The 22,990-nt window shown below is 55.4% G+C and overlaps 1 protein-coding gene across 1 annotated transcript in view; it reads right to left on the minus strand.

Annotated features, from left to right (window-relative positions):
* Nucleotides 1-22,990, minus strand: part of CABLES1 (Cdk5 and Abl enzyme substrate 1) — a 105,011-nt gene that overhangs the window by 27,347 nt on the left and 54,674 nt on the right. Inside the window, exons 2-4 of the mRNA XM_054180207.1 lie at nt 20,442-20,513; nt 17,287-17,379; nt 9,283-9,360 (exon numbers count right to left, since the gene is read on the minus strand). Of these exons, the coding sequence (XP_054036182.1) occupies nt 9,283-9,360; nt 17,287-17,379; nt 20,442-20,513 (243 nt within the window). The remainder of the gene's footprint in view (nt 1-9,282; nt 9,361-17,286; nt 17,380-20,441; nt 20,514-22,990) is intronic.

Here is a 22,990-nt window from a genome sequence, read left to right on the forward strand (position 1 = left end):
CAGAGGGCTGGAGCTGCTCTGCTCTGGAGACAGCCTGAGAGAGTTGGGGTTGTGCAGGCTGGAGAGGAGAAGGCTCCCAGGAGACCTCATTGTGGCCTTCCAGGAGCTGCAGGGGGCTCCAAGAAAGCTGGGGAGAGACTTTTGAGGGTGTCAGGGAGGGATAGGACTGGGGGGGGATGGAGCAAAACTAGAAGTGGGGAGATTGAGATTGGATGTGAGGAAGAAGTTGTTCCCCATGAGGGTGGTGAGAGCCTGGCACAGGTTGCCCAGGGAGGTGGTGGAAGCCTCCTGCCTGGAGGTGTTTGCAGCCAGGCTGGAGGTGGCTGTGAGCAACCTGCTGTAGTGTGAGGTGTCCCTGCCCATGGCAGGGGATTGGGACTGGCTGAGCCTTGAGCTCCCTTCCTGCCCTGACAATTCTGTGAGTCTCTGATTCCACAGCCACTGCCTCCAGGCGCTTCAGGCCCTGTGCCCTGCTGTGGCTCCATGTCAGTGGGCCACACAGGGCAGGAAGGTGGAGAGCAGGCAGCTCACAGAATGAAACCCTCAAGCTTTCACCATGCTGAACTTCCTGAGCTGACTGATGGGACTCAGGGACTGCACAAGGCAAGAGCCAGTGCTTGAAAACACAGAGCAGGAAAGCTGCTCCTTCATGAAGAGGCTTTCCAGTACAGACCACTTCCTTTCCCCTCTTGCTCACTGCTCTTTGCTCTGTTCTCTTTGCCAGCAGTGCTTTTTGACAAAGCCTTCACAGCATCACAGACTGCTTTGGGTTGGAAGGGACCTCCAAAGCTCAGCCAGTCCAACCCCCTGCACTCAGCAGGGACATCCCCAACTAGATCAGGTTGCCCAGAGCCCTGTCCAGCCTCTCCTTGAGTATCTCCAGGGATGGTCTCCAACCACCTCCCTGGGCAACCTGTTGCAGTGTTCCAGCAGCCTCCTGGTGCAGAACTTGTTCCTGATATCCAAGAACCTGCTCCTAACATCTGATTCAAGGTAGACACTGCAAAGCAAAACAATTTGATCAGGGAAGGCTTAAGGAAATGAGAAGGTCAGAGGTGGCATCTCCTTAGCAGGCAGAAGACCTGGATCCCAGTTTCTGCCCAAGTCTGGGGAGTTAGCCTGATTTAATGACAAGCTGCAGGTGTGTTCCACCTGTGCCAGAGAGCTGAGCAGTGTTCTCGGCTCCACTCCTCACTAAACACACTGCCTGAACTCTCCATGACTGCAGGAAGAGTTTCTCCACCTGACAGAGCTCTCAGGTTTTTCTGGGAGGAGTGCCAGGTGCCTTAGAATGGCAAAGTTTTGGTGGGATGGTGATGGTGAGCAGGTAGGAAAGAATCAGAAGAGGAAACCTTGCCACAGAATCAGAGACTCACAGGATCAGAGAATCAGACAATCACAGAATCAGAGAATGGTCTGGGCCAGAGTGGCTGAGAGCAGCCAGGCAGAAAGGGACCTGGGTGACAGCAGCTGAACAGGAGCCAGCAGTGTGCCCAGGGGGCCAAGAAGGCCAAGGGCATCCTGGCCTGCATCAGGAAGAGTGTGGCCAGCAGGAGCAGGGAAGTCATTGTGCCCTGTGCTCAGCACTGCTGAGGCCACACCTGGAGTCCTGTGTCCAGTTCTGGGCCACTCAGGTTAAGAAGGACATTGAGACCCTTGAAGGTGTCCAGAGAAGGGCAACAAAGCTGGGGAGGGGTCTGGAGCACAGCCCTGTGAGGAGAGGCTGAGGGAGCTGGGGTTGCTTAGCCTGCAGAAGAGGAGGCTCAGGGGAGACCTCATTGCTCTCTACAACTACCTGAAGGGAGGTTGTAGCCAGCTAGGGGTTGGTCTCTTCTCCCAGGCAAGCAGCAGCAGAACAAGAGGACACAGTCTCAAGCTGTGCCAGGGGAGGTTTAGGCTGGAGGTGAGGAGAAAGTTCTTCCCAGCAAGAGAGATTGGCCATTGGGATGTGCTGCCCAGGGAGGTGGAGTCCCCATCCCTGGAGGTGTTCCAGAGGGGATTGGATGTGGCACTTGGTGCCATGGTTTAGTTGTCAGGAGGTGTTGGGTGACAGGTTGGACTTGCTGATCTCTGAGGACATTTCCAACCTTATTGATTCTGACCTCCAAAGCTCATCCAGTCCACCCCCCTCTGCAGTCTGCAGGGACATCCTCACCAGATCAGGCTGCCCATGCATTGTATCAGCCAGGCCAGGATGAAGGGGCTGTAAATCAGATGCTGCTGCCTGTGGCAGTGTTAACATTTCTCTAATGAACTAAATGCTGTGCTTTGATGTGATCTGCAAAGCCCCCCACAAGGCTCCTGCTGGGCACCTGCTCTTTAAATGACAGCAAAAGCTGAACACTTTAACCTGTGAATAATTTAGGAGCCCATCAATTATTAAGCAGCTGCCTGGATCCGTGACCAAGCCTTCTGCTGCTTGCCAAAAGGAATCTGATTGTTGTCAGCTCGAGATGTAAGCCTTCTGTGCCTGTGCTTTATGCTTAGTGACTCAATGACTGTTCAGATTGATTCCAGAGGCAAAGGCAGTGCAGGAGACATCAAGACAAGCCACTGGTCTCACCTGGCACTGTAAATACCTTCTGCTTCTCATCTCTGTTTGTAAGGGCAGGGTGCATAAGGAACTGGCTGGGTGGTCACACCCAGAGGGCAGTGCTCAGTGGCTTGAAACCCAGATGCAGTGACAGTGGTGTCCCTCAGGGGCTGGGACCTGCACTGTTTGATATCTTTATCACTGCTCCAGCCAGAGGGCTCCAGGCACCATCAGCACTGTGCAATGGCACCAAGCTGAGTGGTGCTGTCCATGTGCCAGAGGGGCAGGAGGGCATCCAGAGGGACCTGGACAGGCTGCAGAGCTGGTGCCCAGGTGAACCTCATGAGGCTCACCAGGAGCAAGGGCAGGTCCTGCTCCTGGGCTGGAACAATCCTCACTATCAGCACAGGCTGGGGGAGGAGGGGATAGAGACAGCCCTGAGGCAAGGGACTTGGGGGTGCTGGGGGGGGAGAAGCTGGCCAGGAGCAGGCAGTGTGAGCTTGCAGCACAGAAGGCCAAGGGCAGCCTGGGCTGCATCCAAAGCAGTGTGGCCAGAGATGGAGAGAGGGATCCTGCCCCTCTGCTCTGGGGAGACCTCACCTGCAGGGCTGTGTCCAGCTCTGGAGCCCTCAGGACCTGGAGCTGATGGAGAGGCTCCAGAGGAGGCCATGAAAATGCTCAGGGGGTTGAAGCAGCTCTGCTATGAGGCCAGGCTGAGGGAGCTGGGGGTGTTCAGCCTGGAGAAGACCTAATAGCAGCCTGCCAGTACCTGAAGGGGCTATAGGAGGGCTGCAGGGAGACTGCTCCCAAAGGCCTGCAGGGACAGGAGCAGGGGCAATGGCTTCAAACTAGAGCAGAGCAGACTGAGATTGGATGTGAGGAACAAGTTCTGCACCAGGAGGCTGCTGGAACACTGCAACAGGTTGCCCAGGGAGGTGGCTGGGGTCCATCCCTGGAGATCTTCAAGGTGAGGCTGGACAGGGCTCTGGGCAACCTGATCCAGTGGAGGATGTCCCTGCTGAGTGCAGGGGGTTGGACTGGGTGAGCTTTGGAGCTTCCTTCCAACCCAGAGCATTCTGTGACTCTGTGACTAGGACAATGACAGCTCTGGAAAAGCCATGCTGCCAGCCAGCCCAGCAACAGATCTGCTGCCTGCCACTGCCTGCTTTAATTGATCAAGAGCTGTCAGCTCCTAATTGCCATTAGTGGTGCTGCAACAACAGCTCCAGCAGCAATTTACAGGGAGAGGAGGCAAAACCCCCCCTGGAAAGATGACTCTAATGGGGCAGCAGCCTTTCCCTCTCCCCAGACACATCCAGGTGTCAGCAGGCCAGATCTTTTGTCCAAGTTCCACATGTAAACTGTTGACCTTTCACAGGCTCACAGCTCACAGGGTGTTAGGGGTTGGAAGGAACCTCCAGAGATCCTCAAATCCAACCCCCCTGCCAGGGCAGGAGCATAGAATCCAGCACAGGTCACACAGGAACACATCCAGACAGGGCTGGAAAGGCTCCAGGGAAGGAAATTCATTGCTTAATTTCAGCTAAGGGTAGAGAGCAGCTCGCAAAAAGGAGCAGTGGTGGCTCCAGACAGCTTGTACAGGAGGTGATTGGCTTTGTGGTGGGGAAAATAAAGCAGCCCTGATTTATCTGTCTTTCTGCTAAGCCAAACTGCAGGTGGCTTTGTTTGGTGTTCACTTGGGGAGAAGCAGGGAAATGGGGGATGGAAAACAAAGCAGGGACCTGCTGGAGAGGGTCCAGAGGAGGCCACCAAGATGGGCAGAGGGCTGCAGAACCTCCCCTGTGGGGACAGGGTGAGAGAGCTGGAGTTCAGCCTGGAGAAGAGAAGACTCTGAGGACACCTTAGAGCAGCCTTCCAGTACCTGAAGGGCTCCAGGAGAGCTGGGGTGGGACTTTTGTAAGGCTGTTGAGAGACAGGACAAGGAGCAATGGCTTTGAGCTGAGAGAGGGAGATTAAGAGTGGAGATGAAGAAGAAATCCTTCACAGTGAGGGTGGTGAGACTCTGGCACAGGCTGCCCAGGGAGGCTGTGGCTGCCTCCTCCCTGGAGGTGTTCCAGGCCAGGCTGGATGAGGCCTTGAGCAAGCTGGGCTGGTGGGAGGTGTCCCTGCCCATGGCAGGGGGTTGGAACTGGATGATCCTTGAGGTCCCTTCCAACCCAACCCATTCTAGGACTTGATGATTTCAGTTTCTCCATTGCTGGCTAAACCCAGACAGAGCTGCTTGTGTTGGAAAAGGTCTTTAAGGTCATTAAGTCCAAACATAACCTAACTCTGCCAAATCTTGGGCTAAGCCATGGCCCTCAGCACCACATCTCTGAAACCCCTCCAGGGATGGGGATTCAACCACCTCCCTGGGCAGCCTGTGCCAGGCTTGGAGAACCCTTTCAAGGAAGAAGTTTCTTCTAATGTCCAACCTAAATCTCCCCTGGTGCTAGAGGCCATTTCCTCTTGTCCTGCCACCTGAGCCTAGGGAGCAGAGCCCAACCCCCAGCTCACTGCAGCCTCCTCTCAGGGAGCTGCAGAGAGCAATGAGGTCTCCCTCAGCCTCCTCTTCTCCACACTCAACACCCCCAGCTCCCTCAGCTGCTCCTCCCCAGCCCTCTTCTCCAGACCCTTCCCCAGCTTGGTTGCCCTTCTCTGGACCTGCTCCAGCCTCTCAATGTCCTTCTGGGAGTGAGGAGCCCAAAACTGAACCCAGCACTCAAGCTGTGGCCTCCCCAGTGCCCAGCACAGGGCACAATCCCTGCCCTGCTCCTGCTGCCCACACCACTGCTGCTCCAGGCCAGGCTGCTGGTGACCTTCTTGGCCAGCTGGGCACCCCCTGGCTCATGCTCATGTGGCTGCTGATGCAGTGATGCATGCCAAAGGACCAAAGCCCTCCAACCACAGCACTACAAACCCAACTAACTGCACTACCTTCCTTTCCTGGGGGCATAGACAGCACAGCCCCTCCAGCAGTGCCAGAGACACATGGCCATTGCCTCTTCTGCAAATCCTAACAAGACCTGGGTTGCTCTCAGCTGGCTGCAATGCTATGCAGAGCCCTCCTGCAGGCCACCATGTACTGCCAGGCCAAGCACTGCTTGCAACCAGCCCATGCTGGGTGATGATGTGACTGATGGCAGCCCTGATGGCACCCTGGGGGGTGAAAAGCAGCACAGGACGTGGCACTGTGAGCTGCCAGCCCAGAGCCAGCCCTGCCCTGGAGTGACCCCCAGCAGGGTGGGCAGCAGGGGCAGCAAGGGGATCCTGCCCCCCTGCTCTGCACTACTTGGTCCAACTCTGGAGCCTCCAACACATGAAGGATATGGAACTGTTGGAGAGAATAGGATAGGATAGGATAGGATAGGATAGAAAAGGATAGAAAAGGATAGAATAGAATAGAATAGGAGAGAATAGAATACAATAGGATAGGATAGGATAGAATAGAATAGGGTAGAATAGGATAGGATAGGATAGGATAGGATAGAATAGAATAGAATAGAATAGAATAGAATAGAATAGAATAGAATAGAATAGAATAAACCAGGTTGGAAAAGACCTTCTGGCAGGGCTGGAAGCCCTCTGCTGTGAGGCCAGGCTGAGAGAGTTGGAGTTGTTCAGCCTGGAGAAGGCTCCAGGGAGACCTTCTAGTGGCTGATCAGAAAGCTGGGGACAGACTTTGTCAGGGCCTGTTGTGACAGGACAAAGGGTGAAGGTTTTAAGCTAGTAAGAGGGAGATTTAGACTGGACAGAAAGAAGACTTCTTTACAGAGGCTGGAGAGCCCCTGGCCCATGTTGCCCAGAGAAGTGGCAGATGCCTGCAAACAGCTGCAGTCTTTGGTCTACCATGGCACAAATCCCCTCTGAGGGCCTAGAGCAGCTCAGCAGCTGTGTGTATGGGAATGTGCTGCCTGCAGGTGTGGTGGGGCAGCTGTTTGCTAGGGACCTGAGGCACCTTCCCCTGTCCTGGGAGAGAAAACAGCACCAACACTCAACTCCACCTGCTGTGAGCTTCCACTGTGACAGCCTTGCAAAGCAGGTGTGCATCACAGCAGCACAGGGCTTGCAGCTCTGCATTTGCCTCCTGTTCTGTGCAGCTGCAGCTGCAGAACTAGACAGGGATTCATTCTCCTGTCCTGCAAGGAAGATGTGAGGTGGCTGTTGAGCCAGAAAGACCATTTCATAGATTCAGACAATGGTTTGGGTAGGAAGGAGCAATAAAGCTCATCCACTTCCAGCCCCTGCCATGGGCAGGGACACCTCCCACCAGCACAGCTTGCTCAAGGCCTCATCCAGCCTGGCCTTGGGAGCATCCACAGCCTCCCTGGGCAGCCTGTGCCAGAGTCTCACCAACCTCACTGCAAACAATTTCTTCCTCATCTCCAGTCTCAATTTCCCCTCTGCCACCTTCAATCCATTCCCCCTCATCCTGTCACTCCCAGCCTTTGTCCAAAGTCCCTCCCCAGCTCTCCTGGAGCCCTTCAGGCACTGGAAGGCTGCTCTGAGGTATCCCCAGAGCCTTCTCTTCTCCAGGCTGAACAACCCCAACTCTCTCAGCCTGTCCCCACAGGGGAGGTTCTGCAGCTCTCTGATCATCTTGGTGACCTCCTCTGGAGCCTCTCCAGCAGCTCCAGGTCCTTCTTGTGCTGGGGGCCCAGAGCTGAAGGCAGTGCTGCAGGTGGGCTCTGAGCAGAGCAGAGTTAGGACATCTTGCCTAGGAGCAGCCATCAGCAATGCAGAGATTGAGAGAGAGCAAAGCTAGAGGATGCTTGGGGACTGGATGTGGCACTTGGTGCCATGGTTTAGCCATGGGGTCTGTGGTGCCAGGTTGGACTTGGTGATCTTTGAGGTCTCTTCCCACCTTGGTGATTCTGTGAGCACAGCACCTCAGAGGGGTGCCAGTGTCTGTCCCCTCTCCTACCATGCCCCACATGTGCCAGCCCTGTGCAGCCTGAGCAGTGGCTCCAGCTGATGCTCTACTGCCTCAGCTGTCCTTTTGCAGCAGCTGCTCCTAGAGGGTTGTGCCACTGAATTGTTCCTCTCTGATGCTCTGGAAGAAAAGCAGAGGCCATTTAGTATTATTACTATTTTTAATCTTGTCTTTTCAGCCCAAGGATCATGCCTGGCCCGTTCTCACCCCTCCCCCTTCTCATCCCATCCCCTGCTTGCTGTGCAGGCAGGGAACAAGACACTGTCACGTTGCAGGCTGCAGCAGCATTTAGGTTTGCAGCTGGGCTCATTGCTGCTGTAATTTAGAAGGTATAACCAGTCATCAGCATTTCCAAACACTTTCAGTTGCCAAGAAAGCAGCAATTTCCACAGGGCCAATGATCAGAACTGAATGCCAGAGTGCCCAAGAGGAGTGAAGAGTGCTGCCACTCTGTCAAGCAGTTGCCTGGTGTGTCATCCCACTTTAATTAAGGGAGAAAGCTTACTCTAAGAGCCAGGAGAGCAAGCCAGCTCTGCCACAGAGGGGTCTCCTTCCTCTGGGCATTCAAAGCAATCCCCTTTTGCTATGAAACAAAACCTTTGTGGCCAATCACCCTCCAGAATTGAACAGATGGCTGAAGAACACCAGCCAGAGCCACCCCTTAGGCTGTGGGTAAATCTGATGATTTCAAACTCACCTCAGGGCAGCAACTGAGTATTTCCTGCAGATGCTGTGCCCTGCAGATGCTGAGCCAACCCCAGCCACCCACAGCTCTGCAGTAAGAGGCCACTGTGGGCAGGTTTGAATCCTCTGCCCCGGGGGCACGGAGGTGCTGCCAGCCTGCACCGCCCTCCCCAGCCCTGCAAGCTGTGCCCCAGGGCCTGCCAGGCAAGGTCCCCCAGCCAGACCCAGTGCCTTCCACTCCTGCACTTTCAGGGGAAGAGCAAAAAGCTTTCTCAGTCTTTGAGGAAATGCTTCAGCCCCAGCTTTTCTGCCAGAGGCCAGGTGTCTCAGCAGGGCTGGGGATGTGAGGCAGCTCCAGGGGTGCTGCTCACAGCAGCTATGGACATTTTCCAGATTCAGAGTGCTTTAGCTTGGAAAGGACCTCAAAGCTCATCCAGTTCCAACCCACTGCCATGGGCAGGGACACCTCCCACCAGCCCAGTTTGCTCAAGGCCTCATCCAACCTGGCCTTGAACACCTCCAGGGAGGAGGCAGCTACAGCCTCCCTGGGCAACCTGTGCCAGTGTCTCCCCACCCTCACTGTAAACAATTTCTTCCTTATCTCCAGTCTCAACCTCCCCTCTCCCAGCTTCAATCTATTCCCCCTCATCCTATACTGTGACCAAAATCATGTCTTCACTGCCTGACTGATCTGACCCCCAGCTGAAGGCACAACACCAAGGGATCATGTTGAAATCCAAACATTCCTCTGTCCCTCTGGAAATGGGAGACCCAGCAGCACCACACCTGCCTGGGGGGATGAGAAAGCTAAGACTGCTGGGAAGAAGAAAAAACTGTGCTGTCTGGAGCACAGAAGCAGCAGCAAACCCAGAGCATCACTCGAGAGCATTCTCTTCAGGGCAGGAGTTGCTCTGCAGCTCAGCCATCAGAGACAGCGCAGCACACAGCAATGAACTGCAGGCTCAGAGCTGCAGCTTTTAACCTGGTAACGCTCCAGAAGGTAACCAAGCATCTGAGGGCATCTCTCTCTTGTCCTGTCACAGCACTCCCCTCCAGCATGCTGTGGTCCATGAGCAGCTCAGCATGCAGGCCCAGGCAGAGCGTGCAAGGCAGGCGGATGAAGGATACATACCCGACTTGGGTACAGTCTCGGTATGGCAGCACTGAAAATATGCTGCAGAAGGATCTTCTGCTGCTGATAAGCACTATTCTAAAACATAAAAGAGAAACAGAAGCAATCAAGGACTCACATGGCAAAATCCCAGCACAAGTAGCAAAGCAACAGAGGTCACCCTGGAGGAGCTTGTCCCCGCGGAGCTTCGGCCCCACAGGGTTGCTCCCTCCTCCTCTCCCCTCAGCGGCAGGGTGCTGGCCTGCCCAGCTGCACAGATGTGCCCAAGCCTGTGCCACACATGGCACTGGGCATGAGCAGGGCTGCCCCAGCCCCTCCAGGGCCTTCCCAGGAAGACTACCTGGGAATGCAGGGCAGGTGGTTTTTGAGAGAAAGGAGCCCAAGGGAGAGGAGTCCAGCAGAGAGCTGGGCTGAGGGCTCAGCACCGGGGCTGGAATGGGACAAAGCCAGCAGCAACCCAGGGGAGAGACACCAACACCCACCTGTGACACCAACATCTACCTGTGAGAGACACCAACACCCACCTGTGACACCAACATCTACCTGTGAGAGACACCAACATCTACCTGTGAGAGACACCAACACCCACCTGTGACACCAACATCTACCTGTGAGAGACACCAACACCCACCTCTGACACCAACACCCACCTGTGACACCAACATCTACCTGTGAGAGACACCAACACCCACCTCTGACACCAACATCTACCTGTGAGAGACACCCACACCCACCTGTGACACCAACACCCACCTGTGACACCAACATCTACCTGTGAGAGACACCAACACCCACCTCTGACACCAACATCTACCTGTGAGAGACACCAACACCCACCTCTGACACCAACACCCACCTGTGACACCAACATCTACCTGTGAGAGACACCAACACCCACCTGTGACACCAACACCCACCTCAGACACCAACATCTACCTGTGAGAGAGACCAACACCCACCTCTGACACCAACATCTACCTGAGACACCAACACCCACCTCAGACACCAACATCTACCTGTGAGAGAGACCAACACCCACCTGTGACACCATCATCTACCTGTGTCAGACTCCAACATCAACCTGTGAGAGACACCAACACCCACCTGTGACACCAACACCCACCTGTGACACTAACATCCACCTGCGAGAGACACCAACACCCACCTGTGGCAGACACCAACACCCACCTGTGAGAGACACCACCACCCACCTCTGGCCATGCTACAACTCTGTCCCTGAGCTGAATTCTGCATTTATTGGATATGACTTTCCAGCTGCTGCTCCTGACCTTCTGCTAAGCCCAAGCTGCCCCTTGGTTTTCAGCTGCCTGCTCCTGTCACAGCCTGGGTCATGGGTGGGAGCTGACCTTTGCATTCATTATCATTTGCTTCCAGATCCTTCCAGTTTTCCAGGTTCCTCTCCAGCTCTTCCTCATGGCCCTTCTTGGCCTCTGGGCAGCACCCCTGGCCTCAGCAGCTCACCCAGATGGCAGACAGAACCATCCCACCTTTCAGCCCTACCTTCAAGATCAGTGTCCAGCCCTGAGGCCCCACCAGCACTCAGCAATCACATCAACACTCTTGGCCCTGATGCTGCACTGACACTGAAGCCTGAGTGACCCCACTGCTCCCTGCTCCCTCTCCTCCAGCACTACACCTACCTCAGCCAGCAGCTGCCAGGGCTGAGCACCTCCTGTAAGCACTGTTTGCCTTCACTCCTTGCAAGGCAAGCAGCTCAAGAGCTGCCTACAGACCCCCTGCCTGCACAGGACTCTCAGAACCCAGGCCCCCCTTCCAGCAAGCTCCTTGTATTTTAGTCTCCAAACCTCTGCCTCATCTGCCAAGCCACTCTGTGGCATTCAGTCAAGCCACCCAGAGCAACCTCCCTGGTTTCCAGCCACACCTTTAGCCACCAAGCTGTGACATCAAAACCACCTGGAGGTCCAGACTTGCTTCCCATCAAACTGCATGGCCTGTCAAGACCTGTGCTGTTATAGCTCCAGGAGACACAGACTGGCAAGAGGCCAGGAGAAGCTTCCTCAGGATGCAGTATCACAGAGACAGAGAATGGCTTAAGTGGGAAGGGACCCTGGGGGTCATCTACTCCAATGGCTCTGCCAGGGGCAGGGATGCCTCTGAACTAGACTTGGTTGCTCAAGACCTCATCCAGCCTGGCTTTGAACACCCCCAGGCAGGAGGCATCCACAACCTCCCTGGGCAGCCTGTGCCAGAGTCTCAGCACCCTTGTACTGGAGAGCTCCTTCCTCAGCTCCAGTCTGACCCTGCTCTGCCTCAGCTTAAACCATTCCCCCTTGCCCTGGCTCCAGACCCCCTCAGGAGGAGTCCCTCTGCAGCCTTCCTGTAGGATCACTTCAGGTCCTGGCAGGCAGCATTAAGGACCCTCTGGAGCCTTCTCTTCTCCAGGCTGAACACCCCCAGCCTGTCCTCATAGCAGAGCTCTGCACTCACTCCAGCAGCTCTGTGTCCTTCCCATGCTGGGGACGCCAGAGCTGGAGGCAGGATTGGAGGTGAGGTCTGAGCAGAGCAGAGCCAAGGGGCAGAATCCCCTCTCCTGCCCTGCTGCCCACACTGCTCTGGCTGCAGCCCAGCACACAGCTGCCTGCAGGGCTGCATGAGGGCACTGCTGGCTCCTGGGGAGCTGCTCAGCATCCAACACCCCCAACACCTTCTTTAGGGCTGCTCCCAACCCATTCTGCACCCAGCCTGGATTTGTGCTTGGGATTGGCCCAACTCAAGGACCTTGCACTTGGACTACAGAGAGATATAGAATAGAATAGAATAGAATAGAATAGAATGGAATGGAATGGAATGGAATGGAATGGAATGGAATAGACCAGGTTGGAAAAGACCTCAGAGATCATCAAGTCCAACCTATCACCCAACACCATCTGATCAACTAAACCATGGCACCAAGTGCCTCAGCCAGGCTCTTCCTAAACACCTCCAGGGATGGGGACTCCACCACCTCCCTGGGCAGCACATCCCAAGGGCCAATCTCTCTTGCTGGGAAGAACTTTCTCCTCACCTCCAGCCTAAACCTCCCCTGGCACAGCTTAAGACTGTGTCCTCTTGTTCTGGAGCTGCTTGCCTGGGAGAAGAGACCAACCCCCACCTGGCTACAACCTCCCTTCAGGTAGTTTAGAGAGCAATGAGGTCTCCCCTGAGCCTCCTCTTCTGCAGGCTAAGCAACCCCAGCTCCCTCAGCCTCTCCTCACAGGGCTGTGCTCCAGACCCCTCCCCAGTCTCCTTGCCTTTCTCTGGACACCTTCAAGCTGTCCTTGCAGCTGCCACCAGACAGCCCCCAGGGACAAGTTCAAACCCTATACCTTCTCTCTCTCTCTGCTACTGCACCCCATGGCTGGATGCAGAAGCAAGCTCCAGGTGGGGTCAGCCCTCAGCCAGGGTCTCAGCTCAACACTGGTGTCCTTCATTGTGGCTGCTCACCCCTGCTTTTCTCCTGAGATGTGCTCTGACACAGCTGGTTGGGTCCCCCCTCCTTCACTGGCATGTCAAGCCTTGGGTGAAGCCTGACTGTGTTGCCTTGAGATGAGCCCAAGCCCTCCTGATCCCCTGAGACCATGGGAATGGCAACTGGGTGTGGGCAAATCTCCTCCAGAGGCATCTCCCCTTCACAGTATCACAGTATCACTAAGGTTGGAAGAGGCCTTGAGGATCATATCTCCAGGGATGGGGCTTCAACCACCTCCCTGGGCAACCTCTTCCAGACTTCCACCACTCTCATTGTGAAGAACTTGTTCCTCACATCCAATCTCAATCTGCTCTGCTCTAGTTTGAAGCCATTGCCCCTGGCCCTGTCCCTGCAGGCCTTTGGGAACAGTCTCTCTGCATCCCTCAGGTACTGCAGGCTGCTCTCAGGTCTCCCCAGAGCCTCCTGTTCTGCAGGCTGATGCTCTGCTCTCTCCTGTCTGCACCACCACATGCACCAATAAATCTCACAGCAGTTACACTGTTATTAAACCACCATTTCCTTAAGGGACCAGCTTAGTCATCATTCTTGGACAAAGTTTAGCTCCCCAAGAGAGCTGCTGGCTGGAAAATGCCTGGAGAAATGCAGAGTGATCCATTTTCCCTCCCCTGGATCATTCTGCTGCAGCAACCCTGACTGCTTGCTTCAAATCCTCTTTAATATCTTCATTGATGATCTGGAGGAGGGCACTGAGTCAGTCATCAGCAAATGTGCAGATGACACCAAGCTGGGAGCAGGAGCTGATCTGTTAGAGGGCAGAAGGGCTCTGCAGAGGGACCTTGCCAGGCTGCACAGATGGGCAGAGGCCAACAGGATGGCATTCAACAAATCCAAGTGCCAGGTGCTGCACTTTGGCCACAGCAACCCCAGGCAGAGCTACAGGCTGGGGGCAGAGTGGCTGAGAGCAGCCAGGCAGAGAGGGACCTGGGGGTACTGGGTGACAGCAGCTGAACATGAGCCAGCAGTGTGCCCAGGGGGGCCCAAGAAGGCCAAGGGCATCCTGGCCTGCATCAGGAAGAGTGTGGCCAGCAGGAGCAGGGAAGTCATTGTGCCCTGTGCTCAGCACTGCTGAGGCCACACCTGGAGTCCTGTGTCCAGTTCTGGGCTCCTCAGGTTAGGAAAGATGTTGAGCTGCTGGAAGGTGTCCAGAGAAGGGCAACAAAGCTGGGGAGGGGTCTGGAGCACAGCCCTGTGAGGAGAGGCTGAGGGAGCTGGGGTTGCTTAGCCTGGAGAAGAGGAGGCTCAGGGGAGACCTCATTGCTCTCTCCAACTCCCTGAAGGGAGGTTGTAGCCAGGTGGGGGTTGGTTTCTTCTCCCAGGCAAGCAGTACCAGAACAAGAGGACACAGTCTCAAGCTGTGCCAGGGGAGGTTTAGGCTGGAGGTGAGGAGAAAGTTCTTCCCAGCAAGAGAGTTGTTAGCCATTGGGATGTGCTGCCCAGGGAGGTGGTGGAGTCCCCATCCCTGGAGGTGTTCCAGAGGGGATTGGATGTGGCACTTGGTGCCATGGTCTAGTCATGAGGTCTGTGGTGCCAGGTTGGACTTGCTGATCTTTGAGGTCTCTTCCATCCTTGGTGATGCTGTGAAATGCAGGTTTAAGAGCAAGGTGGTGCTTGGAAGAGGCTTTCCATCCACAAGCATGCCCCCAGCATTAGGAAGTTCTCTCTCCTGCAGCAGACAGCAAGCAGGATTCCATTTCTTTGTCTGAAAGCTCCAACACCCCTCACCCCCAGCCCAGCTCTCAAGCTCCTGCCCTCATGGTGCAGCTGCAAATTACAGAGCAGGGAGGATAATTTTCCTTCACATCTGAGAAAAGCAATCTGCAAGCAGAACAAAAAACCCCAACCCCAACCCCTCCCCAACCAAGCAAGCCTGGCCTATGATTAATTTTGTGCTTGCCACTGCTTATTGCTGAATGGTTGCTCCTCACAACAGCTTGCTTGTTCCCTGGGAGCCTTGTTTGCTGCTGTATGAAGCTTGGCACAGCTTGCAAGGCTGACATCAGAAAGCATCTTTGAACTGGGAAAACCACCCTGCCCACTAATTGTCTTCCCCCTTTCCCCTCCCCACCCCCACTGCCTCTGGTTGCTTCAGGAAATGAGAGCTCTTCCACCAGGGCCCTGCACCTCCCTGAAACAACACACCCCAGCTCCTCATATTGAAAGCAAAACAAGCTGGGCCTTCCATGTCCACAAGCAGAGACAAGAATGGGATGCTACCACACACAACTTGCTGTGTGCATGGAGGGGAGCAGGCTGCAGAGGAAACAAAAAGCAGCACCCAGCCTCTAGTTCTCTCATGTTGCTTTCCCTTGGGAGCCAAGAATAGCCTCTCTTCCCATAAGAAGGGGACACAAAGATCTCCCAGGCAGAGAAGGAGAGGATTCCACAGCCTCCATCCACTGCCAGGATGCACAAACCCTCATCTGCAGAGCTGCTGGCATGGGCTGGTGCAGAACAGCCTTAGGAGGTGCACTGGAAGGGAAGTAGGGAAGGATAAAATGAGCTGGTGCAGAACAGCCTTAGGAGCTGGACTGGAGGAGAAGCAGGGAAGGGATAAAATGAGCTGGTGCAGAACAGCCTTAGGAGCTGGACTGGAGGAGAAGCAGGGAAGAGATAAAATGAGCTGGTGCAGAACAGCCTCAGGAGCTGGACTGGAAGGCAAGTAGGGAAGGGATAAAATGAGCTGGTGCAGAACAGCCTCAGGAGCTGGACTGGAAGGGAAGTAGGGAAAGGATAAAATGAGCTGGTGCAGAACAGCCTTAGGAGCTGGACTGGAGGAGAAGCAGGGAAGGGATAAAATGAGCTGGTGCAGAACAGCCTCAGGAGCTGGACTGGAAGGCAAGTAGGGAAGGGATAAAATGAGCTGGTGCAGAACAGCCTTAGGAGCTGGACTGGAAGGCAAGTAGGGAAAGGATAAAATGAGCTGGTGCAGAACAGCCTTAGGAGCTGGACTGGAAGGCAAGTAGGGAAGGGATAAAATGAGCTGGTGCAGAACAGCCTCAGGAGCTGGACTGGAAGGCAAGTAGGGAAGGGATAAAATGAGCTGGTGCAGAACAGCCTCAGGAGCTGGACTGGAAGGCAAGTAGGGAAGGGATAAAATGAGCTGGTGCAGAACAGCCTCAGGAGCTGGACTGGAAGGGAAGTAGGGCAGGGATAAAATGGCATTTTAGGCAGTGGTCTGCTGGGGGGCATGGCAACCAAAGCCATTTTGAGGGGCTGCAATGGTTTACTGGAGGAGGAAGCCCAGCCCCTTGTCCCAGAGTATGCTTTGGAGAAGCAGCTGTGGTGGAAGCCTGTTGCTGTGCAAGAAAATCCATGGGAGCTGAGTCTTGCACATACCTGCTGTGATACACCTGCCATGAGCAAGAACCAGGTAGAAACCACAGGCACATCCCAAGGGCCAATCTGTCTTGCTGGGAAGAACTTTCTCCTCACCTCCAGCCTAAGCCACCCTGGCACAGCTTGAGACTGTGTCCTCTTGTTCTGGTGCTGCTTGCTTGAGAGAAGAGACCAACCCCCACCTGGCTGCAACCTCCCCTCAGGGAGTTGCAGAGAGCAAGAAGGTCTCCCCTGAGCCTCCTCTTCTCCAGGCTAAGCAACCCCAGCTCCCTCAGCCTCTCCTCACAGGGCTGTGCTCCAGACCCCTCCCCAGCTTTGTTGCCCTTCTCTGGACACCTTCCAGCAGCTCAACATCTTTCCTAACCTGAGGAGCCCAGAACTGGACACAGGACTCCAGGTGTGGCCTCAGCAGTGCTGAGCACAGGGCACAATGACTTCCCTGCTCCTGCTGGCCACACTCTTCCTGATGCAGGCCAGGATGCCATTGGCCCTCCTGGCCCCCTGGGCACACTGCAGACTCATGTTCAGCCTACCATCAACCAGTACCCTCAGGTCCCTCTCTGCCTGGCTGCTCTCAGCCACTCTGACCCCAGCCTGTAGCACTGCATGGGGTTGTTGTGGCCAATGTGCAGCCCCTGGCACTTGGATGTGTTCAATCTCCTGCCCTTGGCCTCGGTCCATCTGTGCAGCCTGTCGAGGTCCCTCTGCAGAGCCTCTCTACCCTCCAGCAGATCAACTCCTGCCCCCAGCTTGCTGTCATCTGCAAATTTACTGATGATGGACTCAGTGCCCTCATCCAGATCATCAATGATGATGTTAAAGAGGATGGGGCCCAGCACTGATCCTTGGGGCACCCCACTGGTGCCTGGCTGCCAGCTGGCTGTGGCACCATTCACCACCACTCTCTGGGCTCAGCCTTCAGCCAGTTCCTAACCCAGCTCAGAGAGCTGCTGTCCAAGCCAGGGGCTGACAGCTTGGCCAGGAGTTTGCTGTGGGGGACAGTGTCAAAGGCCTTGCTTCTAGGTGAGCTGGCCTGGCAAGGTTAATGCTGGGGGGGTGGAATTTCAAGCCAGCAGAGTAGGTGGGGGGGCAGGCTGCAGTCCTGCAGGGGGCTGCTGGCCCTGCCCCGGCGCCGTGCCCCGCAGAGCGCGCAGTACCTGCCGCCGCGCGTGTCGTGCTGCCGCATGCTCTTGATGAAGTGAACCTTCTTGAAGCTCTTTGGTCTGGGTGATCCTGAGAGTGTTCGACACCTGCAACACAGAGCACAGGCAGAACAGCACAGAAAGTGCTCAGTCCCCTGCTGGATGGCCAAGATTCACAGAATCAAGAAGGTTGGAAATGTCCTCAGAGGTCATAGAGTCCAAGCTGTCACCCAACACCTCCTGACTACTAAACCATGGCTCCAAGTGCCACAGCCAAGCCCCTCTGGAACACCTCCAGGGATGGGGACTCCACCACCTCCCTGGGCAGCACATCCCAAGGGCCAATCTCTCTTGCTGGGAAGAACTTTCTCCTCACCTCCAGCCTAAACCTCCCCTGGCACAGCTTGAGACTCTGTCCTCTTGTTCTGGTGCTGCTTGCCAGGCAGAAGAGACCAATCCCCACCTGGCTACAACCTCTCTTCAGGGAGTTGGAGAGAGCAAGAAGGTCTCCCCTGAGCCTCCTCTTCTCCAGGCTAAGCAACCCCAGCTCCCTCAGCCTCTCCTCACAGGGCTGTGCTCCAGACCCCTCCCCAGCTTTGTTGCCCTTCTCTGGACACCTTCCAGCAGCTCAACATCTTTCCTAACCTGAGGAGCCCAGAACTGGACACAGGACTCCAGGTGTGGCCTCAGCAGTGCTGAGCACAGGGCACAATGACTTCCCTGCTCCTGCTGGCCACACTGCTCCTGATGCAGGCCAGGATGCCCTTGGCCTTCTTGGCCCCCTGGGCACACTGCTGGCTCATGTTCAGCTGCTGTCACTCAGTACCCCCAGGTCCCTTTCTGCCTGGCTGCTCTCAGCCACTCTGCCCCCAGCCTGTAGCTCTGCCTGGGGTTGTTGTGGCCAAAGTGCAGCCCCTGGCACTTGGATTTGTTGAATGCCATCCTGTTGGCCTCTGCCCACCTGCCCAGCCTGGCAAGGTCCCTCTGCAGAGCTCTCCTACCCTCTAACAGATCAACTCCTGCCCCCAGCTTGGTGTTGTCTGCAAATTTACTAATGGTGGACTCAATGCCCTCCTCCAGATCATCAATAAAGATATTGAACAGGATTGGGCCCAGCACTGATCCCTGAAGCCTGCACATAGGCAGGAAGGAGAGAGCAGACATGGTTGAAGTCACCCAGGGGTCAGAATCAGAATGAAGGACAATGAGTCTGGAAAGCTCAAAAGGAAAAAGGATAAATTTAAAAGGATTCTGCTTGCCTCCTGTCAGTGAAATCCTTGAGACTCCCTCCCCCTCTGGCTGAAATTAGCCTCATTAACTTCCTCATGGGAAGAGTCCACCAGGAGAGAGCTTCTCTCATCAGTTCTGCAGATCAGCAAGGGACTGCCTGGCAAGCCAGGCTTTGTGTCCTTTGCCAGTGATGGATGTTTGAGCACCCTGCATAGCACTCTGGGGAGCACTCAGCAAGGAGCTCAGTAATCATCAGGGCTTGGTGAGAGTCCAGGGGGTGCAGCCTCTGCTATCAACTCTCTGCTCCAAGGCAGGGGCAGTCAGGCAGCCTGCATGTGGCTAAGCAAGGCTGCAGGCTGCACAGCACAGAAACACAGAACTGTCAGGGCTGGAAGGGCCCTCAAAGCTCAGCCAGTCCCAACCCCCTGCCATGGGCAGGGACACCTCACACTACAGCAGGTTGCTCACAGCCACATCCAGCCTGGCTGCAAACACCTCCAGGCAGGAGGCTTCCACCACCTCCCTGGGCAACCTGTGCCAGGCTCTCACCACCCTCATGGGCAACAACTTCTTCCTCGCATCCAATCTCAGTCTCCCCACTTCTAGTTTTGCTCCATCCCCCCCAGTCCTATCACTCCCTGACACCCTCAAAAGTCCCTTCCCAGCTTTCTTGGAGCCCCCTTCAGATCCTGGATGGCCACAAGAAGGTCTCCTCAGAGCCTTCTTCCTAACATGCAATCTGAATCTGCCCTCCTCTAGCTTGGATCCATTCCCCCTGGTCCTATCACTACCCAACACGTAACCCAGCTGGGCTTCAGCCCTAAGAGAAAGAGACTCCCAGAATGAAGCTGCTGCCCTGCCAAGCAGGACCTGGAAGCAGAGCCCTCACTGGTCAGCCTCCTGCTCAGTCCATTCCTGAGCTCTTAAGCAGTTGCTCCATTTTCCACCACCACACAGGACTGCCCAGTGACTAATTGCTGCTGAGCACAAAGGTGCTGTGGCCATCTGGATGCAGAAATAAAATCACCCTGAAGCTGCTGCTCTGACTAGGCTGGGGGCAGACTCATTAGTGAGGTGGCAGTCACAAACCCACCAGCCACCACAGAAGGACAGCAACAGATTCAAAGCTTCACAGATTGCTCTTGGTTGGAAGGGACCCTCAGAGGTCATCTTGTCCAACCCCCCAGCACTCAGCAGGGACACTTCCAGCCAGAGCAGGCTGCCCAGGGCCACAGCAACTCTGATATTTAATGTTTTCAGGGCTGGAGTCTCAAGCACATCCCTGGGCAGCCTGTGCCAGTGTCTCCCCACCCTCACTGTGCAGAACTCCCTCTTGATGCCCAACCTAACTCTGCCCTGCTCCAGTTTCAAACCATTGCCCTCATCCTATCCCCACAGCCCCTTCTGAACAGCCCCTCCCCAGCCTGCCTGTTGGTCCCATTGAGAAATGCAGCTCTAAGGTCTCCCTGGAGCCTGGTTACCAAACCTGGCTCCCAACACTGGATCCCAAAGCAAGATTGCATGAGCTGAGAGAGAAAAGAGTGGAAATCCATCAGACCTGAGACCACAACTAAGAGCAGCCTGCACAAGCTGGCTGCATGAAACCAGCTGCACCTACCCTTTAAAGGCACTACCCCCATCAGAGGCTACTCCCTCCTCCTAGTGCCACCTAAACTCTGCTCCTCAACCCTGGCTTTTCATTTCCTGGCATTTTATTCCAATATTGACTCTTCACTCAACAGCCTGAGGGCAGGGAATGTCCTGGTCATGTCCCCTAGCAGCTGGCAGGGAGGGTGAGGCTCCACACCAGAGTTTACCCACTGTGGGTTCACCGTAACAGCAGTCCCACTTGGATCCTTCCCAACCTGGGCAGGGGCAGCAGGCCTGCCTGTGCAGGGGTCCTGGGCACAGGGAAGCAGAGAGAGGGCAGCTGGACTCACCTCCTCAGAGGGGCATTCTCCTCAATGTCCTCCAGAGTCTCCAGGGAAGAGCGCTGGGAGATCAGCCGGCGCCTGCGGAGAGCACAACAGCAGAGGTCACCATGGGCAGCAGGGCCTCAGAGCTGCTGCCCAGCAAAGCTCACAGACTGCTCTCTGCCAGCTGGGCCACACACAGAGTCAGCACAGAATCAGCTGGAAGAGGTCTCTAACACTAAGGGCAACAAAGCTGGGGAGGGGTCTGGAGCACAGCCCTGTGAGGAGAGGCTGAGGGAGCTGGGGTTGCTTAGCCTGCAGAAGAGGAGGCTCAGGGGAGACCTTCTTGCTCTCTCCAACTCCCTGAAGGGAGGTTGTAGCCAGGTGGGGGTTGGTCTCTTCTCCCAGGCAACCAGCACCAGAACAAGAGGACACAGTCTCAAGCTGTGCCAGGGGAGGTTTAGGCTGGAGGTGAGGAGAAAGTTCTTCCCAGAAAGAGAGATTGGCCCTTGGGATGTGCTGCCCAGGGAGGTGGTGGAGTCCCCATCCCTGGAGGTGTTCAAGAGGGGATTGGATGTGGCACTTGGTGCCATGGTTTAGTCATGAGGTCTGTGGTGACAGGTTGGACTTGATGACCTTTGAGGTCTCTTCCAACCTTGCTGATTCTGTGATGCTGTGAGATCAGCAGCAGCTTTGCTGAACTGTGTTCACAGTGCCTGGGCTCTGCATCCTCTTTCCCCTGAAGAAGCTCAGCCACCCTCAAGCACATGCAATTATTCTACTTTATCTTAAATCTTTATTTTGAGGCCTAATTAAGATGACCTAAATACCAGTATTTTATAAGCTCTGCACAGCTGGATATTACATCACCAGTGCCAACTAATGAACCTACCTGCTGTGAGCCAAGTCACATCCAGTGCCACAGGCTCAGGGGGAAAATCAATTTGGGGAAAGCAAAGCATTTCAAAGGCTGTTCCAGGGCATACCAGCAGAACCAGTTTGTCATGGTCTTCATCAAGAATGAATGGCCTCAACTGGTGTTTAATATTTAAATCCATTTTATCACCCTGCTCTCCTCAGGCAGGCAGGCAAGGCTTGGCTGCACCACCTCTGAAAGGGTTGACTTTCCAAACTGGATCAATCACAGCATCACAGAGCTGTCAGGGCTGGAAGGGACCTCAAGGATCAGCCAGTCCCAACCCCCTGCCATGGGCAGGGACACCTCACACTACAGCAGGCTGCTCACAGCCACATCCAGCCTGGCTGCAAACACCTCCAGGCAGGAGGCTGCCACCACCTCCCTGGGCAACCTGTGCCAGGCTCTCACCACCCTCCTGGGGAACAACTTCTTCCTCACATCCAATCTCAATCTCCCCACTTCTAGTTTTGCTCCATCCCCCCCAGTCCTATCACTTCCTGACACCCTCCAAAGTCCCTCCCCAGCTTTCTTGCAGCCCCCTGCAGATCCTGGAAGGCCACAATGAGGTCTCCTGGGAGCCTTCTCCTCTCCAGCCTGCACAACCCCAACTCTCTCAGGCTGTCTCCAGAGCAGAGCAGCTCCAGCCCTCTGCTCCTCCTCATTGGCCCTTCTCTGGACACCTTCCAGCACCTCCAGAGCCTTCCTGGCACAGAGGCTCCAGAACTGGCCCCAGAGCCCCAGCTGTGGTCTCACCAGGGATGAGGCTTTCACCACCTCCCTGGGCAACCTGTGCCAGTGTCTCACCACCCTCACTGCAAAGAATTTCTTCCTCATCTCCAGCCTCAACCTCCCCTCTTCCAGCTTCAATCCATTCCCTCTCATGCTATCACCACAAGCCCTTGTCACAAGTCCCTCCCCAGCTTTCTTGTCAACCCCCTTCAGGTACTGGAAGGCCTCTCTAAGGTCTCCCCAGAGCCTCCCCAGGTGCTGCAGCAGTTGCTGTATGGAGACACTTGCACTGAAATGCCCCAAACTGATCCCACACATCACCATCACTGCAAGGTAAGCTGTGTTGATACCTAATCTATAATTAAAAACATCCCATTTCTACAGCACTTAAGGGAAGATCCTTCTCTTGCTCAGGAAGGGTACAGAGCAAACCAGAACAGCACTGGGTGACTTGGGCAGGATTCAGGCTTTGGGATAAACCTTTAGGCAGACAGTGCCCCTGGACTCAGATTGAGTCCTGGGTGCAGTTTTGGGCTCCTCACTCCAAGAAGGACACTGAGGGGCTGAGCAGGTCCAGAGAAGGGCAACCAAGCTGGGGAAGGGTCTGGAGAAGAGGGCTGGGGAGGAGCAGCTGAGGGAGCTGGGGGTGTTGAGTGTGGAGAAGAGGAGGCTGAGGGAGACCTCCTTGCTCTCTGCAGCTCCCTGAGAGGAGGCTGCAGTGAGCTGGGGGTTGGGCTCTGCTCCCTAGGCTCAGGTGCTAGAAGGAGAGGAAATGGCCTGGAGTTGTGCCAGGGGAGGGTTGGGTTGGAGATGAGGGAGAACTTGTTTGCTGCCAGAGTGGTCAGGGCTTGGCAGAGGCTGCCCAGGGAGGTGGTGGAGTCCCCATCCCTGGAGGTGTTCCAGAGAGCTGTGGCCATGGTGGGGTTGG

This window comes from Dryobates pubescens, chromosome 3 (genome assembly GCF_014839835.1).
Source record: "Dryobates pubescens isolate bDryPub1 chromosome 3, bDryPub1.pri, whole genome shotgun sequence".
Classification (NCBI taxonomy): Eukaryota; Metazoa; Chordata; class Aves; order Piciformes; family Picidae; genus Dryobates; species Dryobates pubescens.